This window comes from Oncorhynchus gorbuscha, linkage group LG11, assembly GCF_021184085.1.
Source record: "Oncorhynchus gorbuscha isolate QuinsamMale2020 ecotype Even-year linkage group LG11, OgorEven_v1.0, whole genome shotgun sequence".
NCBI lineage: Eukaryota > Metazoa > Chordata > Actinopteri > Salmoniformes > Salmonidae > Oncorhynchus > Oncorhynchus gorbuscha.
The window spans coordinates 19,746,432-19,757,999 of NC_060183.1; the positions used below are offsets into that span (position 1 = coordinate 19,746,432).

The 11,568-nt window shown below is 49.1% G+C and overlaps 1 protein-coding gene across 23 annotated transcripts in view; it reads left to right on the forward strand.

Annotated features, from left to right (window-relative positions):
* tcf7l2 (transcription factor 7 like 2) overlaps positions 1–10,703 on the forward strand; it is a 130,882-nt gene extending 120,179 nt beyond the window's left edge. For 13 of the 23 annotated variants that reach the window (XM_046368788.1, XM_046368797.1, XM_046368791.1 and 10 more), the window contains one exon: positions 9,712–10,703. In XM_046368788.1, coding sequence (XP_046224744.1) covers positions 9,712–10,174 — 463 coding nt within the window. In that variant the 3' untranslated portion in view covers positions 10,175–10,703. Of the gene's footprint in view, positions 1–191; positions 265–895; positions 957–9,711 lie in introns of all 23 variants that reach the window. The other 10 variants (XM_046368789.1, XM_046368798.1, XM_046368792.1 and 7 more) reach the window with 5 other exon arrangements.
* Positions 10,704–11,568: the final 865 nt, after the last annotated feature.

Sequence of the window (11,568 nt, forward strand, 5' to 3'; positions counted from 1 at the left end):
TCTCATAATGAGGGGCAGGCCTCATCAGACTGGGTCTGAGAGGAGTTGGAGACGCGATGGCCTGGACTGTGTGGAGGAGGTCCCAGTGTTGGCAGCCCAAACCGAACCCTTGGCTGTATGTTGTCTGTCCAATGACGTGTCCATTTTCTGTGTTTTTGTATCGTTTGTGTGTCTACCTCTTTGGCTAACAGATGCAAATGCCCCAAAGAAGTGTCGTGCCTTGTTCGGGCTTGACCAGCTGAGTTTATGGTGCAAACCATGCAGGTATACCCCTGTAGAATCTACGGGAGGACAACCGTAATGACAATCACTTCCTTCTCTTACGTCTTCTCAACACGCCCGTCTAAAACAGATGTGTGTTATGTTTCCTTCAATGTGTTAATTGATGACGCCAACATTCTATCTGTTCCTTTTCCTGATTGGGTGATTTTCTGCTAGAACTTCTCCTAGCAGGTCATTTCAATTATTTTCTTTGAAAACTAGAAGCCCAGTTGTAGAAAATGGATTTACTCTCATCATTTGTACTCTACCTCAGCAATTCTAACATTGTAAGGGAAGGTCCTTGTTGAAGCATTGAACACAATCACATTTAGGAGAACCTTGGGCCTTTTTGTTGTCATGTCGTTTTAAAATGGAACACATGAATGGTTTATGATACTATTCTTCTGGCAAGTTGAAAGGTTGAAATCCATTTTCTATCCAGGCTGTATGTAAGTGCCTGACATCCAAACTGTTTTAAGTGTCTGTCTGAATTGGCCTTCTTGATAACCTTGTCATGCTAAGGTTTACCCTGCTTCTCAGATGGCACCTGAGTGACTTTCTTCTATGCCCTCTTCCTCCTCCTCCTCCTCCTCTTCTTCTTCCTCCAAACTCCTCTCCAATAACCCTTAATTAGTCCCTACCTGTTGTCTTTCTGTTCTGACACAAGCAGTCTTTGAATTGGGAATGTTTTCATGGTAGGTATCTGTTTCTGTTAAGTAATATCCTTCTCCGTGTCTGGCTTGCACTGTGTCCCCACCTCTACCCTGACCATTGTGACGCTCCGTTTGATACTCTGCATCACCATGGTCAACCCAGGGCATGCGACCTTTCAATACATTTCATTTTTCTCCTTTTTTTGGTTTTCAACATTGATCTGTAGTTATTACACCAGAAAGTCTATCTGGCATTTTGTCATTGCCTCAAAGAAAACAGCTCATAAGATATTGAGTTATCGTGCCAAGTCACTTTTCATGTCCAATTCTAAAGGTTGATTTCATATGGTGTCCAGTTGAAGTCAACATCCAATTCAAGTCATCCACAAGGCCTGCTGAACTCAATTAGCTCCACACTCAGCTTCTACTGTAGTGCTGTTCCAGATTGAAAATAAGACGTCAACAGTTGATCACATTGATATACTCGCTGTATTTCCTGGTCTAGTCTATGAACGTAACGGGTAGATGATGAGTAGGGCAGCAGCGGGGTGTCAGAGCGCCGGGCTTGGAAATAGCCAGGGATAAATCCTGCTTCGTTTAAGGAGCCAAGAGGTTAACAGACCCCACCGGGCTCCATTTCCTGAAAGATGCATCTGGCGTAATTCCCCTGGAGACGGGGAAATCAATATGTTACACAGGCACATACTATCAATCGATATGTCTGTTTAAACAAAAATGATATTAGCTCATTTGTAGCGATTTGACAGGCAGTTAGCACTTCAGCACTGGCAGAGGAAGAGATACAGGCTGGCACTGGCAGAGGAAGAGATACAGACTGGCACTGGCAGAGGAAGAGATACAGGCTGGCACTGGCAGAGGAAGAGATACAGGCTGGCACTGGCAGAGGAAGATATACAGGCTGGTACTGCCAGAGGAAGAGATACAGGCTGGCACTGGCAGAGGAAGAGATACAGGCTGGTACTGGCAGAGGAAGAGATACAGGCTGGCACTGGCAGAGGAAGAGATACAGAGGACTGGCAGAGGAAGAGATACAGGCTGGCACTGGCAGAGGAAGAGATACAGGCTGGCACTGGCAGAGGAAGAGATACAGGCTGGCACTGGCAGAGGAAGAGATACAGACTGGTACTGGCAGAGGAAGAGATACAGGCTGGTACTGGCAGAGGAAGAGATACAGGCTGGTACTGGCAGAGGAAGAGATACAGGCTGGTACTGGCAGAGGAAGAGATACAGACTGGCACTGGCAGAGGAAGAGACTGGACTACAGACTGGTACTGGCAGAGGAAGAGATACAGGCTGGCACTGGCAGAGGAAGAGATACAGGCTGGCACTGGCAGAGGAAGAGATACAGGCTGGATACACTGGCAGAGGAAGAGATACAGGCTGGTACTGGCAGAGGAAGAGATACAGGCTGGTACTGGCAGAGGAAGAGATACAGGCTGGTACTGGCAGAGGAAGAGATACAGGCTGGTACTGGCAGAGGAAGAGATACAGGCTGGCACTGGCAGAGGAAGAGATACAGACTGGTACTGGCAGAGGAAGATATACAGGCTGGTACTGCCAGAGGAAGAGATACAGGCTGGCACTGGCAGAGGAAGAGATACAGGCTGGTACTGGCAGAGGAAGAGATACAGGCTGGCACTGGCAGAGGAAGAGATACAGGCTGGCACTGGCAGAGGAAGAGATACAGACTGGTACTGGCAGAGGAAGATATACAGGCTGGTACTGCCAGAGGAAGAGATACAGGCTGGCACTGGCAGAGGAAGAGATACAGGCTGGTACTGGCAGAGGAAGAGATACAGGCTGGCACTGGCAGAGGAAGAGATACAGGCTGGCACTGGCAGAGGAAGAGATACAGGCTGGCACTGGCAGAGGAAGAGATACAGGCTGGCACTGGCAGAGGAAGAGATACAGGCTGGTACTGGCAGAGGAAGAGTATAGGCTGGCACTGGCAGAGGAGGATATACAGGCTGGTACTGGCAGAGGAAGAGATACAGGCTGGCACTGGCAGAGGAAGAGTATAGGCTGGCACTGGCAGAGGAGGATATACAGGCTGGTACTGACAGAGGAAGAGATACAGGCTGGTACTGGCAGAGGAGGATATACAGGCTGGTACTGGCAGAGGAAGAGATACAGGCTGGTACTGGCAGAGGAAGAGATACAGGCTGGTACTGGCAGAGGAAGAGATACAGGCTGGTACTGGCAGAGGAAGAGATACAGGCTGGTACTGGCAGAGGAAGAGATACAGGCTGGTACTGGCAGAGGAAGAGATACAGGCTGGTACTGGCAGAGGAAGAGATACAGACTGGTACTGGCAGAGGAAGAGATACAGGCTGGTACTGGCAGAGGAAGAGATACAGGCTGGTACTGGCAGAGGAAGAGATACAGGCTGGTACTGGCAGAGGAAGAGATACAGGCTGGTACTGGCAGAGGAAGAGATACAGGCTGGTACTGGCAGAGGAAGAGATACAGGCTGGTACTGGCAGAGGAAGAGATACAGGCTGGTACTGGCAGAGGAAGAGATACAGACTGGCACTGGCAGAGGAAGAGATACAGACTGGTACTGGCAGAGGAAGAGATACAGACTGGCACTGGCAGAGGAAGAGATACAGGCTGGCACTGGCAGAGGAAGAGATACAGGCTGGTACTGGCAGAGGAAGAGATACAGGCTGGTACTGGCAGAGGAAGAGATACAGACTGGCACTGGCAGAGGAAGAGATACAGGCTGGCACTGGCAGAGGAAGAGATACAGGCTGGTACTGGCAGAGGAAGAGATACAGGCTGGTACTGGCAGAGGAAGAGATATACTGGCAGAGGAAGCAGGCTGGGCAGAGGAGGAGATACAGGCTGGTACTGGCAGAGGAAGAGATACAGGCTGGTACTGGCAGAGGAAGAGATACAGGCTGGCACTGGCAGAGGAAGAGATACAGGCTGGTACTGGCAGAGGAAGAGATACAGGCTGGTACTGGCAGAGGAAGAGATACAGACTGGCACTGGCAGAGGAAGAGATACAGGCTGGCACTGGCAGAGGAAGAGATACAGGCTGGTACTGGCAGAGGAAGAGATACAGGCTGGTACTGGCAGAGGAAGAGTATAGGCTGGCACTGGCAGAGGAGGATATACAGGCTGGTACTGGCAGAGGAAGAGATACAGGCTGGCACTGGCAGAGGAAGAGTACAGGCTGGCACTGGCAGAGGAGGATATACAGGCTGGTACTGACAGAGGAAGAGATACAGGCTGGTACTGGCAGAGGAGGATATACAGGCTGGTACTGGCAGAGGAAGAGATACAGGCTGGTACTGGCAGAGGAAGAGATACAGGCTGGTACTGGCAGAGGAAGAGATACAGGCTGGTACTGGCAGAGGAAGAGATACAGGCTGGTACTGGCAGAGGAAGAGATACAGGCTGGTACTGGCAGAGGAAGAGATACAGGCTGGTACTGGCAGAGGAAGAGATACAGACTGGTACTGGCAGAGGAAGAGATACAGGCTGGTACTGGCAGAGGAAGAGATACAGGCTGGTACTGGCAGAGGAAGAGATACAGGCTGGTACTGGCAGAGGAAGAGATACAGGCTGGTACTGGCAGATGAAGAGATACAGGCTGGTACTGGCAGAGGAAGAGTATAGGCTGGCACTGGCAGTAATAATAGTACCACACAATACTCATACAGGGTCTTTGACAGCCAATCAGACATCTCAACTCCCTTTCCCTTGCTTTTCAGTTGACATTTCCCTGTGGTTTTACTCTTTCTCTTTTGTTGTGTGCTTGTTCTCTTTGTGTAATTGTTAAATCTCACAAGTGCATGCCTTTTTGTCCAGCATGCCATCAGTGTGGCAGAGGAAGGTATAGGCTGGCACTGGCAGTTGTCCAAATACTCATAGGGTCTTTTCTTCCCCACTCTCCCTTTCTCTTCATTCCTCTCTTATCAGTGCTCACTTTTGTTGTGTGCTTGTTCTCTTTGTGTAATTTTCCCATCTCAGTTCATGCCTTTCTCAGCATGCCATCATTTAATAATAAAATATAATATATGCCATTTCTTCATTCCTCTCTTATCAGTTCTCACTGATCAATCCCCAGTCATTTGTCCCATACATTCTACGTATGTATTTATGTCAACCTTTTACCTGAAGGAGTACAGGCAGGGTATGACTTGACAAACAGGCCTTACCCTTGATTGAACGATAGAACAGAGAAGGCTAGCTGAACCAAAGCATAGTTTCTATCACTCACTTCTGCCCGCCTCCCTCCTTCCTCCCTCCCCACCTCCCAATTCTGTTCTTTCTCCTTCTTGCTCATTGTCCCTGTGAGCTAGTAACACAGTCTGAACCACAGTGTATTTGCCCTCAAGGCACGCACAGACCTTGTGATAAGGAGCAGTTGTTGTTGATGTCAGGGTGAAACGAGGTGGGTAGAGGCTCCCCCCTCTGTCCATCCTTGCCTCCCTGCACCCCATATGAACATAGCATGTGCACAGCCCCCCCCGCCTCTTGAGTGATAGCTCAGTGCAGTTGCATTGTGGGCCGTTCCACAGAGCAAGATGGGTTGGCTGCAGGCGTGCCAGACAGGGGAGAGTCCTGACCCGAGCAGGAATGCAACCATTATACCGTGACCCTCATACACACGTCTTAGGGGCAGGTGCAGCGTAGTGGGGATCCCCCTAACCTCTTACCTCAACATCTGAACTCTCCCCCCTAAGGAAAGGAGAGACAGAGAGAGAAGTAAGGATAGTGGAGGAAAGAGAGGGAATTCAGGATAGTGGAAGAAAGAGAGAGGGAGAAGTCATGATAATGAAGGGAAGTGAGGAGGGAGGAGAGAGAGAGAGAAGTCAGGATAATGAAGTGAAGTGAGGAGGGAGGAGACAGAGAGAGAGAAGTCAGGATAATGAAGGGAAGTGAGGAGGGAGGAGAGAGAGAGAAGTCAGGATAGTGGTGGAGAGAGAGAGAAGTCAGGATAGTGGCGGAGAGAAAGAGAGAGAAATCAGGATAGTGGCGGAGAGAAAGAGAGAGAAGTCGGGATAGTGGAGGAGAGAGAGAGGTCAGGATAGTGGAGGAGAGGGAGAGGTCAGGATAGTGGAGGAGAGGGAGAGAAGTCAGGATAGTGGCGGAGAGGGAGGAGAGAGAGAAGTCGGGATATTGGAGGAGAGGGAGGAGAGAGAAATCAGGATAGTGGAGGAGAGAGAGAGGTCAGGATAGTGGCGGAGAGAAAGAGAAGTCAGGATAGTGGCGGAGAGGGAGGAGAGAGAGAGAAGTCAGGATAGTGGAGGAGAGGGAGGAGAAAGAGAGAAGTCAGGATAGTGGCGGAGAGGGAGGAGAGAGAGAAGTCAGTATAGTGGAGGAGAGAGAGAGAAGTCAGGATAGTGGAGGAGAGGGAGGAGAAAGAGAGAAGTCAGTATAGTGGAGGAGAGAGAGAGAAGTCAGGATAGTGGAGGAGAGGGAGGAGAAAGAGAGAAGTCAGGATAGTGGCAGAGAGGGAGGAGAGAGAGAAGTCAGTATAGTGGAGGAGAGAGAGAGACGTCAGGATAGTGGAGGAGAGGGAGGAGAAAGAGAGAAGTCAGTATAGTGGAGGAGAGGGAGGAGAAAGAGAGAAGTCAGTATAGTGGAGGAGAGAGAGAGAAGTCAGTATAGTGGAGGAGAGAGAGAGAAGTCAGGATAGTGGAGGAGAGAGAGAGAAGTCAGGATAGTGGAGGAGAGGGAGGAGAAAGAGAGAAGTCAGTATAGTGGAGGGAGAGAGAGAGAAGTCAGGATAGTGGAGGAGAGGGAGGAGAAAGAGAGAAGTCAGGATAGTGGCGGAGAGGGAGGAGAGAGAGAAGTCAGTATAGTGGAGGAGAGAGAGAGAAGTCAGGATAGTGGAGGAGAGGGAGGAGAAAGAGAGAAGTCAGTATAGTGGAGGAGAGGGAGGAGAAAGAGAGAAGTCAGTATAGTGGAGGAGAGAGAGAGAAGTCAGGATAGTGGCGGAGAGGGAGGAGAAAGAGAGAAGTCAGGATAGTGGAGGAGAGGGAGGAGAAAGAGAGAAGTCAGGATAGTGGAGGAGAAGGAGGAGAAAGAGAGGTCAGTATAGTGGAGGAGAGGGAGGAGAAAGAGAGAAGTCAGGATAGTGGAGGAGAGGGAGGAGAAAGAGAGAAGTCAGTATAGTGGAGGAGAGAGAGAGAAGTCAGGATAGTGGCGGAGAGGGAGGAGAGAGAGAAGTCGGGATATTGGAGGAGATGGAGGAGAGAAAGAGAAGTCAGTATAGTGGAGGAGAGAGAAGTCAGGATAGTGGCGGAGAGGGAGGAGAGAGAAATCAGGATAGTGGAGGAGAGAGAGAGGTCAGGATAGTGGAGGATAGTGGAGGAGAGAGAATGAAGTCAGGATAGTGGAGGAGAGAGAGAGAGAAGTCAGGATAGTGGAGGGAAGAGAGGAGGGAGGAGAGAGAGAGAAGTCAGGATAGTGGAGGAGAGGGAGGAGAAAGAGAGAAGTCAGTATAGTGGAGGAGAGAGAGAGAAGTCAGGATAGTGGCGGAGAGGGAGGAGAGAGAGAAGTCGGGATATTGGAGGAGAGGGAAGAGAGAGAAATCAGGATAGTGGAGGAGAGAGAGAGGTCAGGATAGAGGAGGAGAGGGAGGAGAAAGAGAGAAGTCAGGATAGTGGCGGAGAGGGAGGAGAGAGAAGTCGGGATAGTGGAGGAGAGAGAATGAAGTCAGGATAGTGGAGGAGAGAGAGAGGTCAGGATAGTGGAGGAGAGGGAGGAGAAAGAGAGAAGTCAGGATAGTGGCGGAGAGGGAGGAGAGAGAAGTCGGGATAGTGGAGGAGAGAGAATGAAGTCAGGATAGTGGAGGAGAGAGAGAGAGAGAGAGAGAAGTCAGGATAGTGGAGAGGAGGGAGGAGAGAGAGAAGTCAGGATAGTGGAGGAGAGGGAGGAGAAAGAGAGAAGTCATGATAGTGGCGGAGAGGGAGGAGAGAGAAGTCGGGATAGTGGAGGAGAGAGAATGAAGTCAGGATAGTGGAGGAGAGAGAGAGAGAAGTCAGGATAGTGGAGGGAAGAGAGGAGGGAGGAGAGAGAGAGAAGTCAGGATAGTGGAGGAGAGGGAGGAGAAAGAGAGAAGTCAGTATAGTGGAGGAGAGAGAGAGAAGTCAGGATAATGGCGGAGAGGGAGGAGAAAGAGAGAAGTCAGGATAGTGGAGGAGAGGGAGGAGAGAAAGAGAAGTCAGTATAGTGGAGGAGAGGGGGGAGAAAGAGAGAAGTCAGGATAGTGGCGGAGAGGGAGGAGAGAGAGAAGTCGGGATATTGGAGGAGAGGGAGGAGAGAGAAATCAGGATAGTGGAGGAGAGAGAGAGGTCAGGATAGTGGAGGAGAGGGAGGAGAAAGAGAGAAGTCAGGATAGTGGCGGAGAGGGAGGAGAGAGAAGTCGGGATAGTGGAGGAGAGAGAGAGAAGTCAGGATAGTGGAGGAGAGAGAGAGAAGTTAGGATAGTGGAGGAAATAGAGGAGGAAGGTCAGAGAGAGAAGTCGGGATAGTGGAGGGAAGTGAGGAGGGAGGGGAGAGAGAGAAGTCAGGATAGTGGAGGGAAGAGAGGATGGAGGGGAGAGAGAGAAGTCAGGATAGTGGAGGGAAGAGAGGAGGGAGGGGAGAGAGAGAAGTCAGGTTAGTGGAGGGAAGAGAGGAGGGAGGGGAGAGAGAGAAGTCAGGATCGTGGAGGGAAGAGAGGAGGGAGGGGAGAGAGAGAAGTTAGGATCGTGGAGGGAAGAGAGGAGGGAGGGGAGAGAGAGAAGTCAGGATAGTGGAGGGAAGAGAGGATGGAGGGGGAGAGAGAAGTCAGGACAGTGGAGGGAAGAGAGGAGGGAGGGGAGAGAGAGAAGTCAGGATAGTGGAGGGAAGAGAGGAGGGAGGGGAGAGAAAGAAGTCAGGATAGTGGAGGGAAGAGAGGAGGGAGGGAAGAGAGAGAAGTCAGGATAGTGGAGGGAAGAGAGGAGGGAGGGGAGAGTGAGAAGTTAGGATCGTGGAGGGAAGAGAGGAGGGAGGGGAGAGAGAGAAGTCAGGATAGTGGAGGGAAGAGAGGATGGAGGGGAGAGAGAGAAGTCAGGATAGTGGAGGGAAGAGAGGATGGAGGGGAGAGAGAGAAGTCAGGATAGTGGAGTGAAGAGAGGAGAGGATGGAGGGGAGAGAGAGAAGTCAGGATAGTGGAGGGAAGAGAGGATGGAGGGGAGAGAGAGAAGTCAGGATAGTGGAGGGAAGAGAGGAGAGGATGGAGGGGAGAGAGAGGGAGGACTAGTATCTCGGAAGAGCAGGTTGATCCTGGCAGTAGCTCTTCACCACGGCCAGCTCTTTGGTTGAGTAAAGATCAGAACTCTGTGAGGAAACGTTTAAAAGATGAGGGAAAATAGCAACAATAAAGGGAGTCGTCTTGAGATTCGCCAATAAAACCATTCTTCTTTATTCTTCATCCATTTCTCATCCATCATTTTCATCCTCCTGCTGCCTCTCCTTGCTCATCATCCTGTCTGTCTTTTTGTTGTACTGTGTGTATGTCCTGGGAATCTGAGCAGGCCACATGTAGCCTTGATCCTCAGCCAGGCTGTAGTGTTGGCAACCACTTAAATGCACCAGAAAACAACAATAATGTAACGCCCAGAAATAGGTTTTAGATGTTATCTTTAAGACATCGACGGCATGCATAATGCCAGTGAAACAATATGGTGCATTTATGTTGACTGCTAAGGCTCGGCTATTGCCCAGCAGATTGTTGTCAGTTCTGGGATGTCCTGCTAAACAAAACCCATCTTTCTCTGTCCCCCATCTCCAGGAGGAAAAAAAAGTGCATTCGCTACATCCAAGGTGAAGGTAGCTGTGCCAGTCCTCCCTCTTCGGACGGCAGCTTACTAGACTCCCCCCCATCCTCCCCCTCCTCGGTGGCCCCCTCCCCCTCCTCGAAAGAGTCCAGACCTCAGACTGAACAAATGCAACCTCTCTCACTGACAATGAAACCGGCCCACCAGCCTCTCCACTACCCGCACCGGCACCTCCTGCCTGGGCATCCTCCTCCGCCACCTTTGGTTCTGCTGGGAAACTCTGCTGCTGCAGCGGGCAAAACGCCTGGCGCAGCCCACAACGGAGCGCGCGGCGACGTCTCGTCCTCGCGGCAGCCGGGCTCCTCGGGCGCCGCCCTGGCCAGGCCCTTGGCAGCATCGCTGTGTCATTCCCGCTCGCTACACCCCAACTCCACGGCCCCTCAGCCTCTGTCGCTCGTTACCAAGTCTATAGAGTAGATCCCTCCTTATTGACTCCTTCCTTCCTTCCTTCCCCCTTTTCTAGCTCTGCACCCTTCATTCTTTTCTCTTTGTTTCGTTCAATCTTTTTTTCTGTTTCTGTGCCATAAGGCTTTGAAAATGTGTTACTGTTTTATCAAAGTTCACTGGTCAATATTTGACCCATCATTATTGAAAAATATAAATATTATAATGAAATAATAATCCAATGATCTGGCTTTGTGAATCTGACAAAATTCTTCTGAGCTTCTGTTCTTCTCCTTATTTTGTAGTGTTAAACAGAAAAATGGTTATTTAGTTCCACTTAAACGTGTTTCAATGACAGATATAAAACAAATGGTAGATTACATGACTATTCAATGACCCCTTTTCTTGAAAGAGTTGGTTCTCCTTCATTATTTGTATTAAATACGAGCTTGCGAACCAATCATTGGAGGGTATGAGGATCGTGGAGACACCTCTCTTACCGAGGAACAACTTTTAATTGTGATGTTACTTGTTCTTCTTTAAATGTACAGAACTGTTTGGTGGGTGGGTTGGGGGGGGGTTACTGTGTTAATGTGCATCGTTCCATTGCGTTGTCTTTTTTTTTTTTTTGGTTTACCTTTGGGGGTGGAGTCAGGTGGGGTGGGTGGGCGGTTGGAAGGGAGACGGGGGGAAGTCTATTGGGGTGGGTGGGGGGCTGCGGTATTCAATACAAAATGTCACAACGCTAGGACCAGTAGTATTTATTGCTTTAGAGATTGCTTGTTGTATCTTGTATGTTGTCCATTTTAAAATCTGTTCTTTTTCTTAATTACATTGTACAAATATTTTTTTTCTTAACGTAAGCAACTATATAAAAACTTCCTTTTTTTCTTCACTGAAAACCTGGATTCCACCCAATGTACTGTGTAGATTTCACAAACAGAGGTATGCACAACTTCATTTCAAGAAATGCGTCTATAAGCCATTTTACAAAAGAAGAAAAGAAACTTGAAACACCAAGGGGACAGTGGGTACCGTGTCTTCAGTAGTTTGGGGGAGTGTCTAAAGCCCTTCTTTTTTATTGCACAGTCTCATCTCTACCGGACTGTAGATTTGTGTACAGATTTTTCCGTGCCAAATTTTGTGATAATTTTCTCTCCTGCCTCTAATCAGCTGTCGGGGTTTCAGTTGTGTTTGTTTCTTTTTCTTTCTTTTTTCATACTTTGCTGTGACGTTACATAGATTGCTATGTATGTAGTATAAATGTTGCTATAACAAATGTGTTTGGTAGCAAATTGTCAAATATACAAATTTAAATTTCAACTGAATAAAAGACAGACATTATACTGTATAAACCCACATGGGCCAAATTATGTATATTATTAGGAGGTTCATAAAAAAACTATGAAATAACTACAAAAAAATAC